Consider the following 15,805-nt stretch of genomic DNA (forward strand, 5'->3'; position numbering starts at 1 on the left):
ACGGAACGATTATTGTTCTCTTTCATTTGTTTGAGTGATTTTGTGATCAATTATTATTGTTCCATCTAACGCACCATAATGCAGGACAGGAGAGCTCCTCCATATGGGGAGACACTTGCCAATAGATGAGGATCCGGAGCATAGGACCTCTCTCCATTAACGCAGAATTCTGTAATGGGATGTGTAAAAATGTTTTTTCTAAAACAGCAACCCCTTTAAAAGTACAATTACAACATAAGCCAGGCAAGTATAAAAATAAATTGTTGGTTTTAAGTGAAATTCTCCTCAATGTTAAAGCACAAATCCACAATGAATTATTTGCCGTATAAATTTAAATTCTCTGCTGTTTTACTTTTGTTCTGAATTTGAGTTATTTTATGTCCTTTTCTATATTCATGTCCACAGTTGCCAAAAAATGACATTGCATTAACCCTTTCCAATCCACTGTCTGACCTCTGAAGACATTATGATTTAAGGCTGTACAGCTCCGATGTTGGAAGACGTCCGACAGGGTTCTCTTACTGTATATTGCTAGCCTCTCTGCTGTCGGAGCCCATCCAACATGTCACCTCATGCAGTACTGGCTTTAGCCAGCATATAGCGCTGTTGCATAATGGCAGAAACAGTAAGCCCCCTAGGAAAACCAGAATACAAATTGGATTGGAAAGGGTTAAAAGGTAGATATTCAATGTGAACTTGCAGGAGTGCCATAACTGGGCATTGATGTTGATCTGACAGTGTGTCATGGAGCACTGCCCTAATGCCCAGCGGTCTGTCTGCCCGCCCAATCAGTATTGCTGAGAACACTCCTGATGATGCATGTGACTGATGGATCAGGAATATAGCCATTTTACTGCATATCATTAGATTCAAAAGTCAGGAACCATCCACATGCCTGTAAGGCTATATTCACATCCTATTTTATGTCTGCTTTCAACTTATGTGGAGGTAATGCTCCGGGCACAAATGCCAAATGTTTCTGTAGGCTCCCAATGACCCAACGAATGATGATGTTTTCTGCACCGTATACGTTTCTGTAACATAGGATCTTTGGGCTTATTTGTGCATGGTTTGTAGTTGCATATGTCCTGACTTTACATTAGGTGCATAAGTCAGGACTAAGGATGAGCGAGTATACTCGCAAAGGCACTACTCGTTCGAGTAATGTGCCTTAGACGAGTATCTCCCTGCTCGTCCTTAAAGATTCGGGTGCTGGCGGGGAGCTGCAGGGGAGAGCGGGGAGGAACGGAGGGGAGATCTCTCTCTCCCTCTCTCTCCCCCCACGCTCCCCGCCGCAACTCACCTGTCAGCCGCAGCGGTCCCCGAATCTTTATGGACGAGCGGGGAGATACTCGTCTAAGGCACATTACTCGAACGATTTAGTGCCTTAGCGAGTATACTCGCTCATCCTTAGTCAGGACATATTTAAAGAATATGTGCCGAATGTACAACAGTAGTATGTTGTGGATAGACCTTTAGACTAATGTTAGCTCGATCTAATCAGCACTGTATTAGAGCAGTGGGTGTACATGTGAAGTCCTGCTGTCTTCTTTAATACATCAAAAAAAAACTTACGTTTGTGTCTCCCAGTTAATTGATGGTTCCGAAATTCTGAATCACCCTATATTATTAATGAATTATTATTAATTACAGAGAAAGAAATTATACTGTCCCGATGACCCAGGAATTTCTGGAATATCATGCGAATGGGGATACTGGTGCTAGGCCAATATCTGACAACTACATGTTTTTTGCAAGTGGTAGTGCTATTCCTGCAGCAAAGTCCATCAGACTGGAGATTGTGACAGGAAAGCTAGTGACAGAAGTACGACAGTACTTTTTCAGGTAAATGATCTTACACCATTATGGAAAGTAAGCCTCCATTACATGACCAGATTTGGCCATCCAGGACAGAAGGGCCTTGTGTTTGTTTCCCCTCCAAACCCTTTTGTATGACCTTTGGGCTGACTCTTACCTCTTTCTTTGCTAACCATGCAGATCCTCTCAAGATGGGAGTGTGCTGATCATCAGTAATCTAATGTTTAGTTAATGTTCGGTTCTAATTAGCAAACAATCAGTGGTTTTCAAGTCCATATCATGACATCACTGCTTGGCTAAAAAAAACACCCCCTGGAAGTGTTGCACTATATAGTACAAGCAATCAATGATCGCAAATAGATATAATTTCAACCACCAGTCCACCATTAGGGCTGACCGTTTTGCTGTTAATTATTTTCAGTCGTCAGTCCACAATCAGGGCTGATTGTTTTGCTGCTCTTTTGTGGTGTTGTAGTATTGCCTCTAGTCTGATTATTGGACTTTTTCATAGTCTCTTATGAAAATTGTTCAATTATTTTTACCCAAATCACTTGAGACCCTTTTTTTATTTGCCTTTAATGTAAGCCCTGTTTCTTAATCTGGATATCTCTCCAGGCCGTGACTTGTCTTTTGCATCCACTTTCTAGTTGTGGTACTGGAAATGGATAAGCTGGGTCCTAGTTTTGAATATTGCATCCCCGTTTTGATTTGGCATACGAAGTGTGTTATCCATTCACTCTCTAGGTCTGATTCAACTCTGACTTAGTATATGCAGTAGTCCAAGGTTTATCCAATTGAGATGTAGATGCCCATTCAGAGTTGTCTTACGCCTTACCATCTGAGGCCTGCCTACTCTGACTGGACATCTCACCTTGTTATCAGGTGTTTGTTTCACTTCTATGATATCAGATAGAGGCATTTCACCGAACACAATTACATCTAGTAGTATTGGTCCTTTTTTTGTTTGAAAGTTGGGCAGTAGATAGACTTTGACCTGTACCCTCTTGAGTCCTCAATCTGCTGTTTGCTCCCTCTCATTGGACACTTCCTTATGTATCCATAGGGATACCCTGTATATTTTTGTGTGTATGTTCTATAGCCCTCTATTTTAATATTCCTGAATAAAATTAGATTTTATCTCTCTGCAAAGGGCTTCTAGTTGAGTTTTTTTGACCCCTCAGCCACAGTGAATTATACAAATAAAATAAAAGTGTAAAAAGACAAAAAAAGATTGAGTGCGTGTACACGAGCGTGTTTTTGTGCGTACTTAGTTGCGTACATACGTCCGCACCTAGGTACGAGCAAAAACCCGTGTGAACACAGCTGCGTGCTTGTTGTCAATGGAGCCGTGGCTGTTGGCATGATTACAACTAGAGAAGGCGGTGTGACAGGGAGGATTCTCGGGGTATTATGAACAATCCGCAGTCCTAGTTATCTGTGTGATCTCGCTCTGCTCTTCTCGCTGTGGGGTTCACTTGCTTGTTGCAGACTTAGATTAGCACAGACTAGACTCTTGTAACATTCTCTCAGACTTGCTAGCATAGTCTAGCCTAGTTTAGACTGCCTAGCATAGCATCCTTGCAAACACATATATAAGACATAGTCACATGACATACAACATGATACTTTTTCCACACATAACCCAGACATTAACCCATTCAGTGCTGCAGAGGTGCAATACACGTAACTCTGATGCATCCCACAATTAAGACACTGACATAATGGCATATAATGGACATATACCATTATGGAGGGGCCCCACTAACTCTGAGCCACTACAGTTGCTGTTAGAAATATCAAATGAAGATTTACAAAGTTTTATGATTGTTTGTATTCATAGAATATAAACAGTACCAGATTACCAAATAGGTAGAGTAGGCCCCAGCCTATGGGTCCAGCACCTTTTAGAGGCTCCATGACAACCAATCAAAATAATTTTGATTTAATCTTAAAGGAGATTACCATCAGGCTTTCTTAGATTGTTTACAAAAGATAGAAAAAATGAATTAACTAAAATAAAAACAAAATATTTTAAAGACTCTATAGAAAAAATACTGCATTAATGTTATGTACCCATTAACTACCTAAAGTACATAAACCATAGATATGAAGCTCTTAGTACAGTTTGTCTCTTAAAAGCTCATTTTCTGTCAGCTGTCAGTTTGTAAAAAAATTGTGTTGCGACCTACGTACGTGTAATGTACATTAGGGATGATCATCTCCTTCTAGTGCTTGCTGTGCACACTACCCAACTCAGTTCAGTGTTATCCCACTGGAGCACGTGCATGAGGAACCTCCAGAACCTTGGATCATTAAAATGATTGGCTGGTAAAATGAAAAACGTATTCTCATGTTTCCAGGGGGCAGGCCCTGAGATTTTGACTGCCTGGAGCCTCCACAGGGTTAAATCTAGCACTGCGTATAAAGTTTTGCCGTTTAATACCACGTTTGCTTCTGTTTTATTATATTGAGAAAGATCTGCTGATCATTTACATTCTTAGAATTTCATTATCCTTGTAAACCAAATGTTTCGTTGTAAAATTCTGTAAAATTTACTGATTATTTTTTACATGCTCACCGGAAAGATCTTTTTTTTTTTTTCTTTTTTAATAAAAAAAATTAAATCTTTGTATGCACCATCTTTGTGACCTACTCTACAGCTTGACATTATTGTACATTAGTCCTACACAGTGTGATACAATTAGTAAAGCGCATGGGACTGACCAAGGCTGCCCCCTTCCCTCTCCAAGGGCCACATGGTAGACAGATGGGCTGCCTCTTTGGTATGTTCACTCTTGATAATTGCTTGTATAACTGGTATCTTGTTATGATTACAGAGATGGTAGCCAGCAAAATTACATCTACGCAACATTCTCCAGACTCTACCATGTCCCCGATGGCTATGACAAGACTCTGGCATGCAGACCCATAGAGCAACAGTACAGAGTTGGCCCTCTGGAGCTCAACCGTGAAGCTATAATCAGAATCAAAACTAATCTTCAGACCAATAAGAGGATTTACACCGATAACAATGCATACCAGATGCAAGCAAGAGAATTCAAGACTTGCTATAGTAATACAGTTGCAAGGGTAAGACAGTTGATACAGTGAGCATACAAGCTCAGTTCTTATGATCTTGGCCCTTTATTAATGTCAGGTCAACCATGACTATACAGAAGTGAAAGATGACTTATGAATGTAACAATGTGGGAATTTGACATCAAAGTTTTTGGATTTTTTCAGAACTATTACCCAATGGTTCGTACAGCATATATTGAAGATGACAAGACAAGACTTCTCCTGCTAGCTGAACGGTCACATGGAGTCTCCAGTCTAGACAATGGCCAAGTGGAGGTGTTGTGGAAAACTCAATGAAGCAAGCACTAAATACCCCTTACTGGACTCCCTATTGGTGGGGTTAATAGTAACGTTATTCATTCTATTTGTTGTTTAGATTATGTTGCATAGAAGATTGTGGAACAATATGGAATGGGACCTGAATTACAATCTTACATTGGATGATACATCAGTAGTCAGGCCCACCATCTGGCTCATAGTAGGATCCAAAGAAGTCACAGATTCTTTGCACCAGAGGCTGGGGCTGTGTTTGGAGCATAAACCATTGGTGATGTTAGGTCCACTTACAGGTAACTTTTTTCTTACTTGGCACCCAAATCAGCATTTTCTCAGAAGTTGTCTATTAATAATGGACAAAAGATTTACAAAATCTAAAGGATCTACAAAACTGGTGCAAACCTTACCATATTTACGTATATCTTAGCAATGTTGGGTGTCTTAGATGTAAACTATTAAGTAGACCACATCTTAAAGAAGACCCGTCAGATCTCCTGATATATCTATTTTAATATATACTTGTATTTTCCGTACAATAACCATTATGGAGTATCTTTTCTTAGAACTCTGCATTGTGCCGTTCCTCTGTTACTCCTCGTTGTCAATAATTTGTTCTAGCACTGATTGGACAGTGTCAAACTGTTTAAGGATACCTTTTTTTTGGCAAGTGGAAACGTAACACACAGTTGTCAATTTAAAGGGATCTCTTTGGCAAAAACTATTGATGACCTATCCACATGATTGGTAATCAGTAGTTTATTACCGGGGAAGCACCGCGTGGAATTCCCCGTTATGAGCGGATCACCTGGCACACTGCCAGTGTAGTGGGTCTGGACATCCTCAAAAGGGAATCGGAGTGGAAGTTCGACACCTGGTTTCACTCCCTTTGAAAACAATGGGAGCTGAACCCAGCTATTACACTTCCACATCCAACATTGGGGTTGTATGCGGAGTGTAAAAACCGCTTCAGCTCCCATTGACTTTAATGGGAGTGAAGCCAGCTATGGTATTTTCGCTCCCACCCCCCCATGACGCCAACGATTTAATTATTGATTACCTATTCTGAGGATAAGTCCTCAATGATTTTTGCCCAGAAAACTCCTTTAATCACACATTTCCATGATGAATAACAGAGGAGTAGTACAATGCAGAGTTCCAAAATAAATGCTGCAACATTGTTATTTTATGGGGAATTCACATTTTTAATAAAATGGACATGGCAAAGATATGTTGGTTTTACAAATGTTTCCTGCTCTAAGGACTGCCTTCCTCCTGTGGGGCACGGGTGAAGCAGAACTTTGTGATGCACTCCTGACCACATAAGAGAAATCTCATCTAACGCCCTCTGCAGTCATTCTCATGTCCTTCTTTCATTCCCACATCACTGAGTATCTGATTTACATATATATTCCCAGTTGTATTTAATAAATTTTCCTCTACCAGGCACAATTCCCTCAGTGCCACTTATAGTCTACTGTGCCAATAGGTAAATAGAGCCATAGTACCAAACAAGATGGATAGATTTTTTTTTTCTTTGTTGTTATGGGAAACTATTCACACCCGCTCGTCTAAAGAGCTTATGTATTCATCATTGTTTGTCAGGACGTGAAAAAGCTGAGAATCGAATGGTGGATGATGATCCAGTTACTTTACCACCCAATATTCACCTTCAGATCCTAAGTATTCCTGGATGGAGATATTCTTCAAACCACACAGAGCATATGAGGAACCTACATGAAGGTATGTTTCTAATGAATGTTAACACTCAGCATCTCTTTAGTCATGCATATTGTCAGCCAGAGGATGTGGACACACACCTATTTGACTTTGGGTTTGACTTTCACCCCACCAATTGGGATTTGGTGTTCACTGCGGGGTGCCCAGACATTACTTGTAGAAGTAGTCTCTTATGTGGCCACTGGCGCAGTACTTGAGGGTGTGAACAGAGGTGTCACCAGGAGACTTAACTGAGATCAGTGCCAACAGCATAAACTTCAGTACAGGAATCGGGCAAGAGGTCAGGGTTGGCAGAACAGGTTCAATATGATAAACAATCGCGTCGGGGCAAACAGCTGTCAGAAATTTTATAAATGTAGCCAAGGCCAGGCATGGGGAATTTTAGGAACAAGCAGAATTCAGAAAACCAGGAGAACACACAAATAATAGATCAGGCTTTAGCAACACGTAGAACGAATTTGCTTAGGCAGCCTCCTTAGCAGGCGAATGCGTAGTGTAGCCAGGGCTGTGTGGGGATAGGTTAGGGAAAGATTAGCAGAATCTGCACTGGCCCTTTAACTATGGCAGTGAAAGCATGCCATGCCCTCGGGCAGAGGCTAGTCACTGGGAACTGGAAAGGATGCGCATCTGTCACATGGAGAAGAGGAGCATGAACGGTAACCAACTGTGTCAGCAGCAGGTGAGCCAAGGTGGCTGATGCAGCGGAGCTCCGTGACACACATCTATAGACAATGACTTTAATATTTACCTTAGAAAGCAGTCCTGTGTCACCTCATCTACTGATGACATACAGTTTACCTTTAGAAGAGTATTTGAAAAGTTGGCTGTTGTTTTTAGTATTTCTAAAATGTCATTCGTTCATAAATTTCCCATAGGCTGCACATGACTGGCCCCACCACCTCCCCTCCCGAATGGTCCTACATTTAGGGGTGTCTGCTATTTTTTGCATGATTATATTTAAATTTGGGATGGAATTGCCTTTAAATGTATTTTGCTTTAAAATGTTTATAAAATTGGAAAACTCAATTCAACATAATTAGTGTAATTTCGTCTACAAAATATTAAAATATTGCCTTTTTTTTATTATAAAGCTAAAACTCGAGGGGATGCAGATTTTAGCCGGGTACTGTTAAGAATACAGCACCTATATGAAGTTGATGAAGATCCCATCCTCTCCAAACCAGCTACGATAAATATCAAGGTATTTAGTGGCATCGCCCTTTTAAGAATTTCTTCAGCTCGCAAGTCTACTTTTGGTATATGCCGGATGGTTTATGTCAATGCTCCTTTTTTAGCACTATATGGTTAATGCTCCTCACGATTCTTGTTTGCCTGAGCAGATAAACTGGTGACATCATCACCAACTTATTCGCGCTTGCGCAGCCTGTTTAGATGGGCAAATCATCGTTGGGCATTCTCGTTAACTCATTGTTCAGTGTTTTACATAGGGACGTGAAGCACTGACCGATCAGTGTTTGAACATAACAAGAAGCCAACGAGCCAACAATGATTTTATGACGGCGGAAAGTGAACAACAAACGAAAAGTGCACAATTGTCATCCATCGTTCACTCGCATTTAAATTGAATGATTATCCTAAGTTTTGCGGATCGTCCGCGCAGAAAAAAAAATCACAAGCCCAAAGTGCCTGCCTTCCACCTCCCTGCTTGGTCTCCAAGCAAACAGAGAGGTATCTGCCTATAGATCCGCAATTGAATTGCGGATTGCTCACTACGATAGAGAACAATGGAGCCCATCCGTGCGGAATCCGCGGTAAAATGGAGCATGCAGCGATTTTCTTTTCCATGCATGGCATCCGCAAATCAAATTCGCAGGTGTTAATTGAATTGCAGATGCCCCATGCTTCCCTGTGGGCGGCTTGAACTGCGGATCGTCCGCTCGGGTGTCTCGTGTGGATTCCGCAATTCAGATCTGCCTGTGGACATTGTGCCTAAGTCAGGTATTACTATCAATCCCCAACATGTACCTCCAACAGAAGGCAAAATGTGAACAGATCGTAAGAAAACCTGGTGAAAGTGAAGGCAGAAGGAGACTTGTCAGTCTTAATTACTGCACATGTAAACTATGGAAATACGACAGGCCGTTATCCAGTGAACATGTCCTTCAATCTGCAGACCTGTCTCTAAAATCTGCAACAACAGCAGAAGGAGTCTACAGTGCAAAATTGCAAATGTTTTTTTGTTTTGTTTTTTTTCTCTTGTCAGAGGATTTCTAATACATTTCACAAGAAAATCTATGTAGTTCTATATATTAGTCCCTTTCTCACTGAGGAATAATTATTACGTCTACTTTTGGGGAAAAACTCTAAACAATAAAGTAATAGTAATTGCCAGTATCTGTCAGCAAGCTATGGGCTGATGGTTATGACTGTCTACAGATGCTGGCTAATCGCTGCTATAAAACACTCCATAGCATTCTTACCAATATTTTCATTTCCAAATCACAAGATGTTCGTAAGCCCCACCCAACCTTGAACCCTCCCACCCCAAGTTCTAAAAATGCTCCTTTAATGCACCTTTGCATAAACCATGCTCCATTTGTAGCCCAATTAATAGGGCAGTCTCATAAAAAATTAGACTGTTGGCAATTGTGCTGTAGGCAGTCATTATACTCAGCGCTGACCGGATTCTCTTCTGGTGACTGGGCTTTGAATACCCCGCCTACGGTAAGAGAGCACTGTGATTGGATCGAGCGACAGCCAATCATAGCTGTTTCTCGATCATTCACAGCCATTCAGTGAATGACATCACTGAATGGCTATGATTTGTTTATTCAGCGCCAGCTCTGATTGGCTGGAGCTCGATCCAATCACAGCGCTTACCGGAGGCAGGGTATTAAAAGCCCCATCACCAGAAGAGAATCCTGTCAGCGCTGAGGAGTGCAGCCTGCCACAGTGCCAGAGAGCAGCGCGAGGGACACAGATGCCAGCGGCTAGGTGAATATTGCTTTTTTACCTTATTGCTTATACTCACCTACCCGCCGGCGTCTGTGTCCCTCGCGCTGGTCCCCGCTCTGCTGCAGGCTGCAATCCTTAGTACTGACCGGATTCTCTTTGCCTGGTGACGGGGCTTTGAGTACCGCACCTCTGGTAAGTGCTGTGATTGGATCGAGCGCCAGACAATCGGAGCCGGCGCTCGACGAACCAATTGCAGCACTTACCGTGGGCAGGGTATTCAAAGCCCCGTCACCAGGAGACGAGAATCCTGTCAGCGCTGAGGACTACAGCCTGCAGCAGCGCGGGGAGCGGCGCGAGGGACACAGACACCGGCAGCTGGGTAAGTTTAAGGCACCCCCTGAAAATAAACCACTGTGTCTTATTTTGGGGGAAAACACGGTAGTATTACCAGCATGGGGCATAACTAGAATTCAAGGTGCTGCATAGAAAAGTTGGGGACGGGCCACCACCTATTTGACAGCAAAATGAACTGGAATAATACTTCAGAAGGGTTGTTGATCTGGGAATTATTCCGATTGCCAGAGTCAGGAAGGAAGTTTTTCTCTAAATTAGGCAAATTGGCTTCTACCACATTGTTTTTTTTCTTTTTTGCCTTCCTCTGGATCAGCATTGGGGGCTTATAGGCTGAACTGGATGGACATGTGTCTTACATACTATGCTACTATGTAAATGGCAGTATAGATGTAGAGTACAGTGCTATGTATGAAATCTCCAGCTCCTAGGAGAACTCGCATAGTGTAGCTACATAGCATTTTTATGTTTTTCACCTGAATGGACCCTTACTTAGCGTCTGGCCCCTTTGTGTTAAAATTACACTCCTGCTTACCAGTACTCCTGTCACTTTATGGATGTCTTGCATCCCAGTGACAAAGCTGCTTACGTGACTGAAATGGGTTGGTCTCCCTAGTTCCAGACATGCATTTATTCACTTTCATTTTGCCAAAACCGAGAGAAGCTTTTTGCAGCAACTTTCCTTTCGGAGAAAGGAGGGAAACCTGAGAAGGGAGTGTCCCTGACCGTTTTAGGGCACATGATGAGGGTACTATCCCTTTAATTCTGACGCATTCATAAGCTTTTTGGAATGAACTACTATTTTAATTCTTGACATAATATCTCTATCGGGTTCAAGTCTTGACTGAACCAGTCTTGGCTTTCTCTCGAGGGGACCTGATTCTGTATTTTTGCTTTTTTACGCAAGCTGCTTACTTACAGCCATGCATATCTGCTGTCATGTCACAGATTGATTTGTTAACATGGCAGATGGTTGTTATTCACCCGCCACATTTGTCGGCATTACTTGTGGAAAACGTATGTACAATTTAACCATCACCATATGGGCTAAAATCTCCTAGAAGTTAATTTTCTGGAAGTTTTCAAAAATCTCCACCATTGGAAGTACAAGGGAAAACAACCTAATATTACAGAAGTGGCCACTAAATGCCTTATAGGAGGTGTAAAAATTCTTGAGCCTCAACTTAAAAGCACAAAGGTACTTGTCACATCATTTTTTTTCCTCATGCACATGTCTGTTGAAGATAAACTGACCACAAAGTGTCCTCCTAGTGATTGGCTATAATCTGTGGGGAAACCTGTCAGCAGCTGCTCACATTACCTGCAGCGCCACCACAGGGAAAATTCAGTATTACACAGTGCTTATCCATATATATGGGCTGTCTGTGCTATATAGGACAGCTCCTGCAGTGGGAGAGACGCTCTATGTAGCTGCTCTCCTGGACCGAGAATCCTCCTATATTCACTAAAGGTCTGTCCACACTGAAACTTTCAGGTATGGGAGAAACATGCATGAAAAAAGTGTAAAACACGTGGAATGTAAGCATACTTTTAAGTTTTTAAGAGTCTGTGCAGTATACATTTTGAAATGCTTTTATCCATTTTTTTAATGAAAACCATATGCTTTTCTTACTGTCGACATTTTTTTAACTAAAGTTTTTAGTTTTTTTTTGTATAGCGGGTCTGGAAAGTCACCAGACTCTCTCACTTTTTTTACATTTTGGTATGCCATGGCCTTGTGCAAACTTAAAAAAAACTGTCAAGCTTTTCATTCTGCACGCAAAACCTCATAATAACAAAGTGAAAACAGAATATTAGAAATCTCAGCAATTTTAGCTCTGACGAGAATGCAGTTACCCGAGAAGAGCGATGCTCGCTCGAGTAACTGCCTTATCCGAGTGTACTCGCTCATTCGAGGATTTGAGGAAAGGAATCACAGAAAATTCCCAAATCCAGGTGTTCAAACCTTGTGGTGTCATATCCACTTGAAAGTGCTGCGAAATAAGTTGGCACTATACAAATAAAGATTATTATCCAAGAAGACTGGAGGCTTTATCGCTGCCAAAAAGTATAGGAACGGGTTCCTCATGTTGTTTCGGATGTTTTGATATATAATATGTATGGTTTTGGATTACAGGGTGCTTATAGCGACGTTTTAGGTTGGCGTCAGTTTTGGGTTATTTTGTTTCTTATGTATATATTGTTCTGGGATTTTGTTTTCCGATGTATGTAATTATATGTTTTTTTTCTATCTATGTCCCCCAAGACGTCAAGTAAGACCTCTGGGGGACATTCACATGTTTTGTTTTTTTTTATTTGACAGTTTCCCACTGTAGCCGGGGCATCCATAGGAGCCCCAGTTACAGTGGAAAGCAACCCTTGTAGTGACATTAGTCACTGGCAGAGCTGGCCAGGGTCTAGTATGACCCTCCAGCTCTGCTGTAGCAGGGAACTCTGGCGCTCACATGAACCCCCCGGGCTCCTGTAGTGAAAGTTACACTTCACTTTCTAGTACTCAGGGAAGCAGAAAGGGTTAACCCCCCCCCCCCCCGACCCCCTTCTCCTCCAGGTTATCAACTATCAGGAACAGCTGATAACCCGTCCTGTCTCTGATTGATTGCAGAGGCAGGAGGCTTAAAGCGCCGCCGTAATTTTACATACGGCTAAGCTTTAAGCCCAGGACCAGGCGCCGTAAATTTACAGTGCCTGGTCCTAAACAGGTTAAAATGTTAGAAATCTTTGTAAATAAATAAAAACTAATCACCTGCTTTCACCTTGTCATTATTGGGTATTGAGTACAAAATGGGCTGAACTTGATTTTTATATTTTTTTGCACAAGGCCACAACATAAAATCTAAAAGAAAACTCGAAAAGGTCTGAAGACTTTCCTAACCCACTGCCATTGCACGTTTTTTTTTCCCCCAAATCACAGAAATGTATACATTAAGTTTATGGAAACTATGTTTGTTCCATACGTTTGTTTTTGTGGGACAGAAAAACATATTAGGCTATGATTTTCAATCCTGCAATAAAAACGCACCAACATATGCCTTGGTAAACATAGTCAGATGTATGCATTGTGTGACTATATTTAACCCACTATAGCGTATGGGTACATTAAAAGCTACATTTGCATATACTTTTGGGAGTTAAAACATGGATGACCATATGCCACTGTGGACAGTTCAGTAGAACCTAATAGCTGCGGGATAACACCGCAGATTTCCGCCGCATGAAACGCGGCAGAAATCTGTCCATGGGGATTAGCCCTAAGTTTAGACAAATTCTGCTATAGGGTGTATAAAATATATGTTTTCTAGACTGGACAACCCCTTCTTATGTAATCTAGCATGGCTGACTCATTTTGTTTACTTATCACAACACCATTCTGACTTGCATGCTAACTATTGTGTTCTGTTAGGCTCTTCTCAGAGGACTTGGAACTGTGAGGTTAGTGGAGGAACGTTCAATTACTGGAACCTGGGATCTGCCTACCATGGAGCGATGGAAGTGGAAGTCCACGCAAAGGAAAGATAATGGTAGGTAGATACATTTTATTGGGTAGCATTTGATTATTACAGCTTTTATACCTTTATTATTGTACTACTTGTATATACTGTAAATGCAGATATTATAGACTTGGAGGATGTTATCTGGAAATGGTGGTTATGCACACTTCCACCCATCCACTCCTTCTTTTGAAGCCCCCTATTTCCTGAGATCAAAGAGCTGTTCACTATACCTCATCAGTAGTGCAAAGGTGTAGATATATTAGAGGTTATGTTTGTGTTTTGCAAGAAAACAATAACGCCACGGATTTCCACTGCGTGAAACATGGCAGAAATCCATCCATGGGAATTAGCCCTAAGTTTAGATTCCACAGTATTTCAAGAGCTTCCTTTGCTTTCATTGAATGGAAACTATGGTACAGATTTACTAATATCTAATAATTAGGCAGTGAAACTTAAAATCGACTGTCTTTAAATGTATCAGCTTTATGGCTTTGCTGAACGACAAATCTGTTGAATTTTTAGACTGTCTAATCTAAGGCCACACCCCCTTTACATAAAGACATGCCCCTTTGTCAGACATGGTAAAAAAGTGTCTAAAATGCATTCATAAACACGTGGTTGGCATCTGGTGTTGTAATTTCATAACACTTAATAAAATCATTACAATACGTAGCTTAGGGCCTTTTGGCTGGAGACTGCAGACCTAGTTTTCCTATTACGGTTTATATTAGAGATGAGCGAGCATACTCGATAAGGCAAACTACTTGAGCGAGTAGTGCCTTATGCAAGTACCTGCCCGTCTCTAAAGATTCGGCTGCCGGTGGGGGAGAAGTGAGTTGCAGCGGTGAGCAGGGGGTAGCGAGAGATCTCCCCTCCGTTATCCCCGCTCTTTGCCGCTCCCTGCCCCCCGCCGGCACCTGAATCTTTAGAGACGAGCGGGCAGGTACTCGCATAAGGCACTACTCGCTCGAGTAGTTTGCCTTAGCGAGTATGCTCGCTCATCTCTAATTCTTGTGTTTTAATCTATATAAACTAATCAGTTTGAGTTAAAACAAAGGAAATGTATCATTCTGCTGTAAAACATATTTTGAATGTAAAACCATTTCTCATTGTATCCTTCAGTTCTTTAATAAAACACCTTTAAACCATAAAACGCATCCTAATCTACCCACAGAGGCTGTAATCCTGTATATATCACCTACTTCTGACTGCTGGGAGTTTGCCTGATTTAACATTCTGTCTAAGCAAATCTCTGTGAGCTAAACAGCCTGGGCTTCAAACATTTACCCACACGGATACATTGTAACAAATTCTTTGGACAGGAGAGAAATTTGTGCTGCTGATTGAATGCACTGGATAAAATGGTAGCAAATGCATGTGAGAGCTTTAAAGCCTTTGTATGAAGATTACAATTTATCTCCTATCCACAGAACAGGGGGATAACTTCCTGATTGTTGGGGGGGGGTCTCACTGCTGAGAACCCAGCTGATCTTGAGAATGGGGGTCCCTTGTCCCCCTCCTCGCAGTGAGGAGGACTGGAGACACAGGACCCCTGTTCTCGAGATCAGCAGAGCTCTCAGTAGTGAGACCCCAACGATCAACAACCTATCCCCTATCTTGTGGATAGGAGGTAATTTATAATCTGGGTACAACCCCTTAAAGCCCTGTATGGATTTTACCCTCTTGATGGAAATAAGATGGTTCCACAAATGGAGAGTAAAATGAGAACTTGGAAATACTGAGAAATTGAAACAGAATATACAGGAGTGTTGCAGAACTTTTCATTACCCATAACCATCCCCTGGCATTTACTGAATTATACTCTAAGCTCGAAGGGAACGTAAGCAGAACTTAATTAGTGGTTTCCTGCCGCCGAGTCTTGACATGACAACATCTATTCTTCTCTTCTGCACTTAAAACACAAGGAGCAAATCATGCACACACCTCATCAACTATGACAGTTATGCCTGGCACTGAATAGTGAATTCCTTAGAGTCTCTGCCATAATGACATCTCATTCCATAATATATGCTACAAACACTAAGCAAATTTCTGTCTGTTTAATGGGACTGCCGGAGATAGCCCAGTACAGCTGTTTGGCTTTCTACTAACTGTGT

At 41.6% G+C, this 15,805-nt stretch overlaps 1 protein-coding gene across 2 annotated transcripts in view; it reads left to right on the forward strand.

Moving 5' to 3' along the window:
- The window catches only part of MAN2B2 (mannosidase alpha class 2B member 2), a 38,201-nt gene that overhangs the window by 20,306 nt on the left and 2,090 nt on the right, over window positions 1-15,805 (forward strand). For both annotated transcript variants that reach the window (XM_066573307.1, XM_066573308.1), the window contains exons 12-18: window positions 1,654-1,845; window positions 4,656-4,908; window positions 5,062-5,172; window positions 5,273-5,465; window positions 6,775-6,912; window positions 8,001-8,110; window positions 13,598-13,715. In XM_066573307.1, coding sequence (XP_066429404.1) covers window positions 1,654-1,845; window positions 4,656-4,908; window positions 5,062-5,172; window positions 5,273-5,465; window positions 6,775-6,912; window positions 8,001-8,110; window positions 13,598-13,715 — 1,115 coding nt within the window. The remainder of the gene's footprint in view (window positions 1-1,653; window positions 1,846-4,655; window positions 4,909-5,061; window positions 5,173-5,272; window positions 5,466-6,774; window positions 6,913-8,000; window positions 8,111-13,597; window positions 13,716-15,805) is intronic.

This window comes from Eleutherodactylus coqui, chromosome 7 (assembly GCF_035609145.1).
Source record: "Eleutherodactylus coqui strain aEleCoq1 chromosome 7, aEleCoq1.hap1, whole genome shotgun sequence".
Taxonomy (NCBI): Eukaryota; Metazoa; Chordata; class Amphibia; order Anura; family Eleutherodactylidae; genus Eleutherodactylus; species Eleutherodactylus coqui.